This window comes from Daphnia magna, linkage group LG9 (assembly GCF_020631705.1).
Source record: "Daphnia magna isolate NIES linkage group LG9, ASM2063170v1.1, whole genome shotgun sequence".
Classification (NCBI taxonomy): Eukaryota; Metazoa; Arthropoda; class Branchiopoda; order Diplostraca; family Daphniidae; genus Daphnia; species Daphnia magna.
In genome coordinates this window covers 2,197,785-2,212,534 of record NC_059190.1, presented here as the reverse complement: position 1 = coordinate 2,212,534, position 14,750 = coordinate 2,197,785, and the positions used below count along the sequence as shown (strand labels likewise).

The 14,750-nt window shown below is 41.3% G+C and overlaps 1 protein-coding gene across 1 annotated transcript in view; it reads left to right on the top strand.

Annotated features, from left to right (window-relative positions):
• Positions 1-14,750, top strand: part of LOC116930921 (homeobox protein cut) — a 195,635-nt gene that overhangs the window by 60,708 nt on the left and 120,177 nt on the right. The window contains 1 exon segment of the mRNA XM_045178761.1: positions 4,453-4,590. Coding sequence (XP_045034696.1) covers positions 4,453-4,590 — 138 coding nt within the window.

Below are 14,750 nucleotides of genomic sequence, written 5' to 3'. Positions count from 1 at the left end.
AATTAAGATGGCGTCGTTATCGATAGTTAAAATGGCGCCATTCCTGCGAAAAGGGGATGAGTTTACATAATGGCTACCTTCAGGAATTGTTGTTGAAAATGTCCTTGACACGCGCCCACATGTTTGCCAAAGCTGAGTCATTCGAGGGGGTTAAAATAACAAAAAATCAAAAATGGCGACCATTGCCCTCAAAAAAGATGCAAAATTCAAACCCTTCCTCCTCCTTGAACTTGTTTTTCATCTCTGGTTTTTTTCCTGCATAATTCAAACCCTTCCTCCCAAAAATGTATCGCCGATCGGTGTTTTCGCGCCAATTGTTTCAGTGTCTCTTGACGAGTCTGGACGAGAACATGTGGAATGTCGAAATGTTCGATCTTCGATCGTCAATTTTCTTTTGTGTGTGTGATTGTAACAACTTCTGTAACTGACTATGTGCACAGTTAAGTGCTGTGATCGTCTCGAGTCAGCAACTCTTGTGAAAAGAAACAAACTGAACAAAAGTTATGTCCGGTTAGGTCGTCCAGCCCATTGGATTCCATTAAGATCCATCAGCGTGTGCGCCCATCCGGCAACCCCTAGGATTCTTTTGTGGTAAATATCTAGATGTATATTAGTCCTACATCAATGTTTCTATTCGATGTTAATGGATCCTGCGTAAAAAGATATCCCCTTCACTTCTGCGATGCGATATTCTTTTATTAACTTTGATTTCTCATTGCTTTCACGCATTTCGTTTCCTCTTTCAAATTCACAATTCGGTTCAATTTCATCATCTTCCGGGCCGTTTATCTTATTTTTCATCGTTGTGTTTCATCTGATGCATTTTCTCTAGATTGAAAAATATCATTTGTACGCACACGGTGAAGCAAGGGGATTTAGTTAATTTCTTTGATGCTTAAAAAGAAGACGTCGTTTTTCCTGTTGTCACTGAAGCAACATCGTTATCTGTTCTAATCATCTAGTTTTCGGGAAGGGCTGTGTTGTCTCGGCGTTCACTCACGCAGTCATCGCTGCCTTTTGTTCTTGTGACTCGCTTTTGTTAACGGTCGTGTGTGTAGTCCTTATTAGATTTTGGCTATTTATAAAATAGAATCAACCCCATTCCATTTGTTTTTAAAAATCCGGCAGTTCGCCTTTTTTTTGTTCTGTCGTCTGATGGAGGGGTGAAGGGGTGGATAATTAAAAATGTTGGGTTAATGATTGAATCATCATCCAAACTTTTTGCAGCTGTTCTGTACTGACGTAGACTGGGGAGGGGGGAAAAAAAGGAAGTTTTGTAGCGACTCATCCGAACCCGTTCGAAACTAAAAAGGCTGGCGGAATTGTCTTCTCCGAATCGAATATCGTATCATCATTTCATATCTTTCCATCTCATTTTCTGATGGATGAATAATACAAAAACACAAAAGGGGAAACGACGACGAGAATAAACGAGCTGAGCTGCTTTGCTACTCTGTCATTCTATGCCTCCCCCCTCTCTGTTCGACATAGTAAATATACGATTCTTGGGCATCATCAGTTCACAGCCGAAAAGATTCCCAACAGACTGTGCTGCTGCACTGTGCCTTGAATAAATGTCACTGGAACAAATGGATTCAACATCCGGCCTTAGTTTTCATTTTTTGCTGCTCCTTCTCACACAGTCCCGCGCGCGCAATTCGATTTGCAAACAGTTGAACGCGTTTCCAGTCGACAAAAGATGATCCCCTTTTTTCTTCTTCAATGTGATGAAGGGAAAAACAACAGAAATGCATCAAAAAGAGATAGTCGATCATTTATTTGATTGCATTTGTTTTTATTTTTTTGATACGCTCCCAGTCGGGTCATATCCAAGACTTCTAACCTCCGTCGATGTTGTTTTCCTCTATATTTTATAGTCTATTTTGACCTCCCCAAACAGCCAGTGCTCCCTTTCTGTTGTATCTACAGCTCAACATCTCCAGTTGGCTAAAAAGGGCCAAGTCGATTGAGAGTGTAGCTTCACTCTCCTTTTTTTTTTCTATCCCAACTAGAAAGAAAACGTGTAACATGTACCCTGGGTGCGATCGTCTCGATATGGCATAGCCTCTGTGTGTATGTTTGTATTATTGGGAGAGTTGGATGGGGAAAAAAAAAAACTGAAAACAGAAGAAACTCTTTGAGACGAACAAGAAGATGGAAGTAGAATATAAGGGAAAGAGGGAGAGTTAGTGGCTCCCCAGATGGCCATTGGATGCGTCATTAGTCGGCTTCAGTATTGACCTAACAAAAGGTCCTCGTTGATGTTCTATACTCTACTAGACATGCATGTGTATACTCTGTTGGCTGTTGCCTGGTGTTGCCTGTCGATCAGAGCGTCGGCACCCCTCGGGGCTGAATATTGGCGCCCATCTTTTTTTTTAAAAACTGTAATGCTTCTATAACGCACACATCTGTGTGTGTGTGCCGGTGTAATTTCTGCGTGTAACGTCGATGAAGAGGAAAAAAGGGAATCATCACTTAGAAATGTTAGCGTTTGTGTGTGAACCATCAGAGGCAATCGACGTTTCTCCCCCTTCCCTTTTCTCTTTATCTCACTATCCTCTGTATATCGACTATCGATTCAATCCCGCACGGACCACGTAGCGAAGCGCGTAATCGAATGAAACTCTGTTGAGCGTCGACTCTGTTACCAGTCTCTCTCTTTTTGAAACTACCAATCAGCCAAGAGTTTGCGTCTATCTCTTTATCTCCCCCTCCCCCTCAAAACAGATGGTGTGTACGTTTGTTGATAGGACGAAGAAGGAATAGTTAATATAGTTCAAAGTTGATGTCTTACAAAAGAGGCCCCGCAGTTGGAACAGAATTGACTTTTTCACGTTTCTAATTGCCTGCCTTTATCTTTTTGTGTTCCCGCACAAGTTTTCCTTTTTTTAAATTGTAGGTTAAAGATGCGTGGAACACGCTCTGATGGTCACCTTTAATGGCTAAAACGAATTACGATCAGTAGATTGATCCCACTCCTTGAGAGGGTAAATTCATCAATCTTTGGGTTGTACTTGTTGTTGAGTGCGTTACACACCTGGCGATCTTTATCACATTTTTTTATCGTGTGAGGGATGAGAGAGCAACCACCAAAGTAATTAATAGGATTGTCGTCGATCCTTTTTGTGCTATCGGTGGCAACTTTAGATGAAGGATGCTCTTCTGCCTCCATCCTTTCATGTGTTGATTGCGCAGCACCAAAGATCGTTGGTTTGGTAACAAGTTCGATTGCTTTTTCCCTTGACTACCCCCACCCAACATTCATTCTACCTTTTTCTTTCGTCGAGGTCTGAATTGCCATCGCGTGTTTGCTCTTTACCCAGCGAAGGCAATTTTCAGCTATTGGAAATGAGATCTATTGCTATCGATGATATCTGGCTATTTAACATGGATGGATCAATATGTCCAACTGATGGCGTTCCCCCATTTTGAAATGGGCGATGTACGCACAGCACGCTTGTTGCACTGTCGCACCCCACCTCGAAACATCACCCTATTATTCCGTTTGAATCGCTGAACGACGTTTTGTTCCAACAATGGCCATTTTCGTACGTGTGTCTACAACAGCGACGCTCTTTTTTTTCCTTCTCCTTCCACTGTTGCTCTAGACGTAATAATAGCTTCGGTCGTAACCTGTATATTTTATGTTGAATATTATATCTAATACTGGAACATGTGTGTGTGTGCACCCCGTTTTCTCTTGCAAGTCTTTGATGCTTGTTTAAGATCCCCGGCATGGAACTTTTTCTTTTTTATTCGACTATTTTGGCTATTGAATTGTATGGCCCGTCTTTATTTTTTTTTATACTTTCAAAAAGATATGCACGAAAAGGCATAAAATAGGAAAACAGGCAATGGGGCGTGTTTTTCTTTTATTTCCAACGCGAAAACATAAATCGTTCGTTTTTTTTTTTCTTCCCTCTTATGTGTTTATTTCATTGCGCGGCAAGCAAAAAAAAAAAAAGGGGAAATATGAGGCAACAAAAACGTTCGGTGCCTGAGGAGAGACGGAAACCCAGCAATTAAACATGCAAATGCTGCGGGATCAAATGCCCAGCATCAGTTTTTGGAAAAAAAGGGGGGGGGATATATTCAAGTACATCGTACGTAGCATTTTTGTTTTCTATAGTGTCCGGGGTGTCTTGTGTGGGAGGGTTAACACGAGATTTACAGCTGGACGAGTGTGTGTTGTCTCTGCAATTTAAAGAGTGCAAACGACTTGAAAGAATATGGCCGATTCCCATCGTTTTCCATAAAACTTTTTTTTTTTTTTTTACGAGCAAAAGTACACGGCCATTGCGAACGATACACAAAGAAAACCGCTGGATAATAGAGTTCTTCTGCTTTGCCAGTAAAAAAAAAAGGGACTTAAATTAGTTGTTTAAAAAAATATTAATTGCTGTTAATATAAATCAGGATATTAAACGTTTTGTTAAATTTTCATTTCAGATCCGGTGCCTTTATTGGAAATGACGAATGGGTTGCAGGCTAAAGCGGCCCGGATGCAGGACGTCGATCTGGAAGTGAAACAATTGCGCGAGACGCTAGCCGAGTACAACGAGGAATTCCGTCAAGTCCGCAACCAAGGTAAGCGAAACAAATAGAATTTTTTTTTTTTTGAAATCATTTTGTGCGGTTTTGCTCGTTCCATCGTCGAGGGGGGAGGGAATATGAAATGATAACGAGTCGAGATGTTTAGGGACAATAAGAAACAAAACGTGACGAAACTTCTTTTCGTCATCATCGAGCCGTGGTGTCTGCTGATCGTATTTATTTTGTTGGAATCAAAATAGGCAACGGTAGAATGTTTGCCTATTTGAAGGCGTCAGATGGCTGTCGATGAATCTTTTTTCTTTTTCGGTTTTCGCTTTTGTGTTTGCAACGAAAAACGTCCACCTTCAAAACATGGCTCTTAATACTCGGCTTTTTTTATAAATTATGTTTTGTTTGTTGTTGACTTCCTGCGTTCATTTGCTCAACGACCTCCACGTGATGCAAAGAGAAAGGCTTCAGCAAATCGTCAGGAAAAGATTTCAGAGCTCCAAGAACCCGTGTCTTAGATTAGAATTGAAAGGCGCCTTTATTGTTTTCTATTTATTCTTCACTGGTCGTCTAGAAAGAGAAAAATCTCGCCAGCTATTTCTTTTCTCTTCGTTGCTCTTTGTTCGTCGTCACACACAGACTGGCAAGTCTGTACTGGGATGGACACTATCGCTCACTAACGGGGGGCTTCCGTATTTTTTCTTTAACTTGTTTTGAAAACTCATCTGTTTTGTGTGTGCCCTCGGATTGTAGTGGCAGCGGTCGACTTTTGATTTTTACGGTGTCTGTGTATTCGGGGGGGATGTATTGAAAAGGAGGCAATTTTTGACGTCATCCTCCAACAAACACCATCAAACCGATGATTTTGTCGCGCCATCTTCCTTTTGTTGCTTCTTTTTTGTTGTTGTTGTTGTTGATCATTAAAGTTATGGCGTCGATAGACTCGAACAAGGAGGACTCTTCCGCTTTGATTCATTTTTTATTTGATGAAACTGAAACTCATTGATGAAGTTACTTTGGCAAAACGGTTCCGCTTGGCCGGTCAATTTCAATTGTTTTTTTTTTTCCCCACTCCCCTGATTCTTTTTTTTCTTTACGGGGAGGAATCAACGCAATAACAACAACGATGACGGAACAGCAGGCAACAACAAACCTCTTTTCTCTTTACTCAAAGCTCAGCAGCAAGATGGAGCCAAGTTTTCATTCATGACATGTCTTAAAAATGTCTTTTCTATACGAATTTTATCTGCTGATTTTGTTTTTCATTCTAAACTTTCATCGCCACCGTAACCGAATCGAAGTAGTTTCCATTCAAAACTGTGGCGATAAGCGATGTCGAACCTCGAAATAAGAGTCGACATTGAAAATTGTATTTTTTTTTTTTATTCGATTCGTCCGTGTCCGGCACTAAAAAAAAATCAACAAAAGCCGTGCGACTGGAATAGCGTAAGAAACCGGGCGGAAAGAAGAAGCAAAAAAAAAAAAAACCACAACAAACAATACACACTTTCAATACGAAAACTGTTGATCGGAATCGAGCGGAAAGAGAGTCGATAAAAAACAAAAAAGAGAGAGACGCTCTTCTTCCGCTGACGAACCATCTTTTTGTGTGTCGTTTATTGTTTGCCACTTTGAACAGTTTGAGGGAGGCTAAGATTCTTTTGTTCTCTTTTGATGGCGCAACATATAAAAACAACAACAGCAGCAAATCGATGAATCTATTCTTGAAGCCGCAGATACTGCCGAAGACGGTCCACTGTACACACTTGACTCTGTAAAGCTCTTAAAAGTTTATTTTATGACGTTCGATGGGCCGGGCAATCCGGATGGGGGGCCGTATCGGAACATCTTTTTTCTTGCGGGTGTTCGCGATCTATTGCCCCGGCCCAAAAGATCGTTATGACCCTGTTGATAGTGTGGTCTTTTTGACGATTCCCTATATCAGAGTCTCTTTTTTTTTTGAGGGGAGGATACGGTCCTTCTTTGAGTCCCTTCTTTTTTTATTGTGGGCCATTTCGTTTGTTGGACTCGAGATGTCGAAAACTTTTACGGCCTTTGGTTTGCGCTTCTTGATAGGCAAACCGCAATTTCGGGGTAGGCTAAAAGAAAGGCTTCCACTCCACCGCAGACTATACGAGAGACTATCGCAATTGATCTAGTCCCGAGGAGACTACCCTCCGTTTTATTTTTTATGTACTCTGCTTGTATCGAAATGCTATTTTGAATTCCGCGCGCGCTTCTTTGTAGTCTGCATTGACGTTGTATTGTGTGTGTGTGGCTTGGCCTTTTTTTTGCGCTTCCTTCCCTCGCGATAGTTGCGGAAAGTACGGAGTGTTACACGGCAGTTGCAAAGGGCCACCAATTTCGAAATAGGTTGGAAACAAGATGGATATGCGCCACGAAAGGGAAACAAGTGAGTGAACGTGTGGGGATTATTGCGGCCTCGCAAGTTTACGTATGCCGCTCGCGCGGATCACAGCACACAACGCAAGTTTAGTTTTCGGGGTCTCTCTGCTCGTTGATGGGGCGCCCTTTGGATCCTATACATCGCTTTCCATCAGCACCCGACTATATATCTATATGGCTGCGTGTATATTCTTGTCCGCCTTTTATCGATTGGGGTTCTTTGATCACCCCACTCTTGTTGCCCCCCCTCTCTCTTTAGTCCCTAGTGATGATCTAACGGGGGCTGCGGAACTGCCGACAATCCAAGGCTTGATCAATTACCTCTTCGATCAAGAGTCGTCGTCTCCCCCTTCCTCCCCATTTGATCGTTGGGCCGCCACTATCGATTTCTCCTATATAGACTTTATTCGGTGATCTCTTCCCCCCTCACTCCATCGGGTCGTCCTTTCTCCGTTGAGATGAAAGAGAGACGAATCGAGAGCGATGGTGCAGATATGGATGGGGGGGATCGTTGTCGTCGTGTTATGACAACAACAGCCCATGAAGCGGCGGCGGGCGGCGGCGGCCGGGTTATATAGGAAGTGAGTCAAAAGAGGCCGGCGACACCCGAGACATAATCTGATCAGCGACTTGTCGATCGATTTGATTGAACGTCTTTGCGTCGTGCGACGCGCCAGCGAACGACAAGCAGCTCTTCTTGGCAATCGGCTCTCTCTCTACTCGAATGGAGTGGCAGATGATTTCATTCCTTTCATTCCTTTTTTTTGCTGTGGCATTCGCCTATCTATCTCTTTCAGCCTCTCCGTCTTGTACTCGTCTTGTTGGCTTTTCTCGTGTTATTTATTCTCTTTGTGTTATGTTTTTGTGTTGACCCTTGTGTGTGTCTTTTCTATCGAATCTATTTGTTGTTTGAATCAATCGCTTCCCCTTATTTGCCCGTCTTAGCCAATTACATATCCGCCCAGCTGTCTGTCGGCTGCTGTGACAGGCCGAGTCCTTTTTGTTTTTTCTTTCTCCCCCGACCGGGCAAAAAGCCCGGCCAAGGAGAAATCCATACATCATCCTTCATTCCGTCTAGAGTCATCACGCTAGATGAGGCGAGAGGCAGATTCTCTTTTTTTTCTATTTCTCTTCGATTCCATCTTTTTTTTTGAGGGGGGGCTGCCTAGTAAAACGTTGAACGAGATGAAACGATTAACAGGGAAAAAAAAGAGTTTTTATTTTGAAAAAACAAAATGGTTATATTGGATTGATACTCATTTCATTGAATGCGCCGCGAGTTTTTTTTTTTCTTTCGGGGAGGTTTAATCAACCGGACTGCGTGTAAAAGAAAACGGTTTGGCCCGATAGACGAACGTCTTTCTTTTTCTCTTCCATCACGTGTATTTCGTAGAATTTCTTGTTCAAAACTGTCGGATGTCGAATGCCTTGAAGCGTTTGAAATTTAAAGGTTTTTTCGTTTTTTAATTTTTCGTTTTTTTCGAATTCGATGGCCAACCGCTAGCGTTTATTACTATATATCCCTGTGAACCCGACAACTGCGCTCATGGCCACACCACAACCCCACCCAAACATGGATGTAACAGCTTGTGAACTGAACAGACTGGCTTAGTTGTTTTTTTTTTTTTCCAAAATAAAAGATGACTGAAAAGGCCAACCAGACGATCCACGAAAAGAAAAGAAAAAAAAACTAAAATGACGAAAGAGAAAAAACTTGGTTAATTGGAGGGGGTGACCCTGCACCAAAAGGTCAAACGAATGCATCATCCATCAATGTGTCTCGCAATGTACGTACCCGCCGGATGAAGAAACTCAGACGCAACACATGCGAGACGTGTCCGTGACTGTTGGCTGCTGTTCCCGCGGCCCTTTTTGTTTTTTTTCTCTTTCCATCTTACGTTTATTGTTTTTGTTCTCTGAAGAACATCAATCAAAGGAATTCTCGATCCAATCAGTCGTGGGATAAACGGTTGTCTTTTTTTTTTTTTTAAAGGAGAAATTGACTAATCACACAATTATTGGGCAATGCTGGAATATGTTTTTGTATTTTCTTTTTTTGTAGACGTGTGACTCGGACGTATCGATTGTTACCTCCCGGCTTTGACACATAGTCTTTTGTCATCGAGATCCTTTTGAGGCTTTTATTGCCTCTCGTCCCGAAATCCTTCGGCACACGCTTTCTGCATCGATGATTCGTTTTTGCCCCATTTTTTTTTTCTTTTCTTCTAGACAATCCGGTGATATTTCGCTGTTTAGTTCCACTCTATCAAACCAGAAGTGACAATCGCCTTTTTGTTTTGTTTTTATCGGATGATCAGCTCCGTTATTGGCAATTTTTGTGTTTCAACTTTTCAAATTCGTTTTTGGCATTCCTTTTATAAATTCTCTTTTCCCTTCCCCTCTTTATGGTGAAGGTATGCTTGTGAAGCGGCAAGGGTCATCCTCCTCGCTATGCGGATGAAATGGGCAGGGAGAGGCAAGACATTAGAGTGCACCCGATTTATTCCCTTGAATCGTAAATAATAAAAAAGCGAGAAGAAGAGGCCGTTATAATTGTTCCTCCTCCTCCTCTTCGTACATAATCAGAAGAGAGAGAAAAAATGAAACAAGACCAAAACACTAAAAAAAGAAGAAGAGGATCTCACCAAATTAGAAGCGCTGCGGTCATTAATGTATCGGACCGGTCGGGTCCGCTGCCGAAGCATTTTTTAATATTAACCAAGCCAAGGTGGTGGGGAGGGGGTATAAACACGTTTCCTGGTGCTGTGGATAATTACGTGAGTTCATCGGCTTTGGCGTTCATCAACAGGCAGGGGGGGGATGGAGGAAAAGAAAGAAAATGTGAAAACAAATGTGGGGCTTCTTGTACGCCCTGATTTTGTTTTTGTTTTTTTTCCTCTCTGATCCCCACCTTCTGAAGGTCGAACGATGATGATGATGATCATCACCGATAAAAACAATTGAAATCACGAGGTTGAGCTCATTTTCGAATCGGTTCTGTTAATAATTGCTAACCACCTGACCAGGTGCCGATGTTCATACAAAGTAGGACTGGCTCCTGTATGTAGGATAAATCTTTTTTTCTTTTTGTTCTTTTATAAGGCAAAAAAAAAAAAAAAAAAAGCAACTGTACCGGTATCCTTTCCTGATTGCTTCTCATTTCTTATTTTTTCTTGTTTGAGAAAAAAAAATCTTTTTAGTGTGATCCCTGGGGCAATCGACAATCCAATCAAAAACGATTCATCAAATCTATCAGACCTCTATAACTCCTCTCTATCCTCTGGTAGCCGGCCTCTCTTGAGTTTGGTTAGAAATTGCGTTTTCCCTTTTTATTTTATTTTGCATTTGCGCGACTGCCAAATCGAATCCCATATGGAATGTATTCGTTCCATCGTCGTGTCCCGAGCCGCTGCAGCCGCAATCCAATCCATCTTGCTTTCTGATATCGCCCGTTTTTTTTTTTCGGCTGCCGTTGCCCCCGGAGAGGCAAACGGGAAAAATAAATAATAATAATAAAAAAAAAAACGTTGTTTTGATCTATCGACTCTATGATCTATAAGTTTAAAATCTTTAATTCGTTTTCGATTGTCTTTTTTAAAATATCACAACTTTGAAAGGACTTGATGAATTTCGGTGAGGTCAATGCGGTCGTTTTTCGGTAATCGAGGATTTATTAACTGTTTCAGTTAATTAACTTTTTCTTCATAATTCTTCTGATTTGTTGTTATCTTGTTACTTTCTGGGTATACACCTGTTGTTGAATCATTGCCAGTCGAGCTCGATGATCTTTTTTTAAAAAAAAAAAATGGCCCCCCCCCCCCCCTTCCCCAAAAACGCCGACGAATATTGTCCGGTTATTTCTGCCCTTGAACGCAGCCAATCCATGCGGATAATCGACCGTGAAAAGATCCAAAGTTTAAACAGAAAATAATAAAAAAAAATGGATGCCTTTCTTCTTATTTAATGCATAAACCGCTTGGTTTTTTTCAATTAAAGTAGTACTACAGTAAATTTTGCATCTGCTTCAGTCGGACGATTTTGCGTTCATTTTTGTTTTGTCACGATAAATTCATTTACAATAGACCAAAAATTTGTTATAAAAGTCTGTTTGTATTCAATCCCTTGCATATTTTCACAACTTCCCCCTAAAATGTCAGGCTCTTGTTTCCTATTTCGTTCGCCAGACCAGAAAAGGCAACTGGCCATAACTTTTGGGGGGAAGAAAAAAATAACAAATGGATGAATTTGACCGATGTTGTTTGAAACACTAGAACAAAACGAGTTGTTTTGCAGCAGTAATAAAATTTAAAAAAAAAAAGAATGAACAACAAGTCAAGCGATTGTCATTGTTCCCGAACGCTGCCTTGCTCTTCTTTTTTATAAATATCATTGCAAACCCAAAGATTGTTTACTTTGCTCGCTAGACCTTTAAACGGTGATCATCGTAGTGTTGCATTTCCTGTCGAGACTTCCTTGGAAATAATAAATATTTTTCTCTTTTTCTTTTCTTTTTTTTACATACCTGACGGAATCGAAAGACAATAAGCAAGTCTTTTGTCGTGAAGGTATTTGATAGTTTAGTTTGAATGCTGCGCTTGACGATCGTATTCTCTTGTTGTTTTTTGTTCGTCTCGTGCCAACGCGATCGTTAAAAACAGGTGATAATGACGAGCCAATTAGAGAGGTGACTAGACTGGAAGAAGCTAATTTATGAATGGCATAATTTCGCTAGAAAAGGTAATCATCAAAGAGCTGATGATTCAACGGAGCTTCTTTTTCGTCGCTAATTTCCCAATTGTTGCCGAAAATGTGACACTAGATTACCTCAGCTTTGACTAGCTATTAGGAGAGGACGACGGTTGACAATCGTTAATGAGATGCAAATATTTAACGGTACTCTAGCCATCCTATGATTGCCGAAAATTATCAAAGCTCTTCAAAGGTTACTGCGGTGATTGACGGCAGGCCTATTTTCTGAAACACATTTATCGCTTGGGCCACTTTTAGCTGATCGCTCTTCTTTTGTTTGTGCTTCAAAGTGGGAGACAATCGAAGGCTCTATTTTCTTTCCTTTCAGCTCGAATTTCAAAACCGTGAACGTATTTTTTTTTTTTTTTTTTATAATTTAAATACTTTGCTCTTGACGTAGACCTGCTTTTCTTATCTTTCGTTTGACGTCATTGACAACTACACAAGCGGCAGGAAACGCGATACGTTCGCCAGCGGAACGGACTGCGTCATCATCGTCCTGCCGCTGCGTAAATTGCACTAGAACGGCAGCGTTTATTTAACGAAAGACTTAACATTAGGTGTAGCAGCTATATACTTGCGAGGATTAAAACAAACAGCGGCATGCACTTGCATCGGGTGCGACAAAAACGAGAAAAGAGGATCGTTTATTTCCGACTGACCGGCCCGCCCTGCAGCAGCACTTTTGAAAATAAATCCTGCATAATTTCACAGAAGAAGGCGAAAGAACAACGAAGCGAGTAGGCGCACGAGAGAGGGACGGTCGTGAAACAAAAAGGTGGGATAGACGCGAGGCTCTGCAATAACACAGGCGACTGACGAGACGTTGTTGACGCATCCTCTCTTTTCTTCTTCGAGGATGGCGAGGATTTATTTCCCTCTCAATCAAGAGAATTCGCTTCCCCCCTTTCATCAACATTTTTATGAAAAGCGCTGAATCGACAGAAGAAAACGATTCATTTCGGTCCCCACCCCCCTACCCGTTGGCGCACTGCATCGTGCACTGCATTGCAGTTGTATGTATGTATCCGTTTTTTGGTTGTCGTTTTCAAGCGAGTCGTCGGGAGTAAGAAAAGCCTTTGCTTCAATTCTTCATAACTTTTTTTTTGTTTTTGTTTTTCATCTCTGCCCCAACTGCTACGATCGAATCATAATAATAATTACTTTCACTCTTGACGAGAGACAGAACGTGATTATTATATGTATACGCAGACACAATCCCCTCTGGCGTGTTCCGTTGCTCGTCATCCATCGGCGCAAAGATCATTAAAAAAACAAGTGAATTAGTGTTCATTAATCCGCCAAGATGACGAGAGTGGAACGAGAACAAAAGATGAAACGATGCTGGATCTTTTCGAAATTACACTTTTTTTTTTTTTTTTGAATTTTTATTCCTTTAAATTTATAGACAGGGAAAGAGGAGGAGAATGTCTTTTGTTTCATGCAAACATGTCGGCGCTCTATGGGAAAAAAAAAAAAAAATGAATGCGTATTATATAGCGCTACCGGTTCTATATGTGCGCATGTTGAGGGTGGTTTAAAAAAAAAATTGGAATAAACACAAAAATCTGATTGAAATGACTGCGGATGCAAGCTGCTGCTGGATGCGCGCATTGTCTCTGGTGTCGAGAAGGTGAGAATCGTCTTCGGCTAGCCCTCGTGTGATGGGCTTTCTTTTTGCTTTATTGTATAGGTGGGGGGGCCCTCCTGGAGCGTCCCATGGACCGGCCAGTTATTATATGCAGTTGATTTTCCTTTCTTTTTTTTTTTCTTGTCTAAGAAAACTGGTGGAAGATGAGGGCAGCCTTTTTTTCGGTTGTGTAACACAACAACAACAACAAAAAGGCCGCCGATGATACTCTATTACCGAGAAGAAGAAAGAAGGGAACGTGGGGCTTCCGCCACCACACTGAGTGCGGTGAGACGCCCGTTGGTGTACGGCCGTGCCACGTTGCACCTGATTTATCGGAGATTGCACCTCGGGAGTCTCTTTTTTCCTTTTTCTTTCTTTTCTTGCTTGACGCTGAGCGTTTTACACAGTCTGTGCCACCGACTTTTCGTTTCTTTCGGTGTGTTACCTGCCATCATCACCGTGGCTGCGTTTTTGTTCGGTGCTATTCTCTTTATTGGGAGGGGGTTGATTTTTTCTTTTTTCTGAGCCACCATTTTTTTTTTTTTTTTAAGTTTTTTTTTGTTGTTGATGATATTCGTTTAAAATCAATCGATAAAAATGCCCATTGATGTGTTTTTTTTTTTACTGTTTTAAAAAATGTTTGTCGTTCTGGCAAAAACTTGATTTGATTTCAATGGCTCAGGTTCTTTTGATAATGCAAAATGTTCGGTATCCTTTTTTATTTATCAAAAATGGGCAAAATCGTTTTTTTTTCTTTTTATATGGTAATATGTTTGTTTCAAGGAAATCGACGTCATTTAGAAGACAAAATATCGTGAGAATCGAAAAACAAAAAAAGATATTTCCTCCTCTCCAAAGAATTTTTTTGCCTTATTTTGGGACCGACTCACGCCGCAATTCACGCACGCATTTATCTGTCTATTGCCTTTCCTTCTACGAAACACAGAATGCCGAAATCTTCGGGAGAAGGAAACAAAAAACACAACTCCCACTGCGGTTTATAGTATTACGAACACCACATATAGAAAGAAAAAGGGAACGAGGAAGAACTATTGCAAGGCAGTGAGAGACGAACGCGAGCGAACGTTATGTATGTCTGTATATTTATATTATTTTTGCCTTGGAGGCTCTCTCCTGGTTTGATGCATACGTAATAAACGAGCAGAGAGAGAGAGAGAGCGGTTGATCGCGCCCCGGCTTAATGATCGTTAACCGGCGAAATTTAATTACCGATCGCCTCTGAAGATTATGCCGCCGCCGCCGCCGCGAAAAAGACCCGTCGTCGACCATATAGCGATAAGATTCATCCCCCCCAAAAAAAAAAAAAATATATATGAGGGTCTGAATATTATTATTATTCGTCCGGTTGGTTACGATCGCAACAACAGGTAGATATTGTGTGTCGGAATCAAAAGAA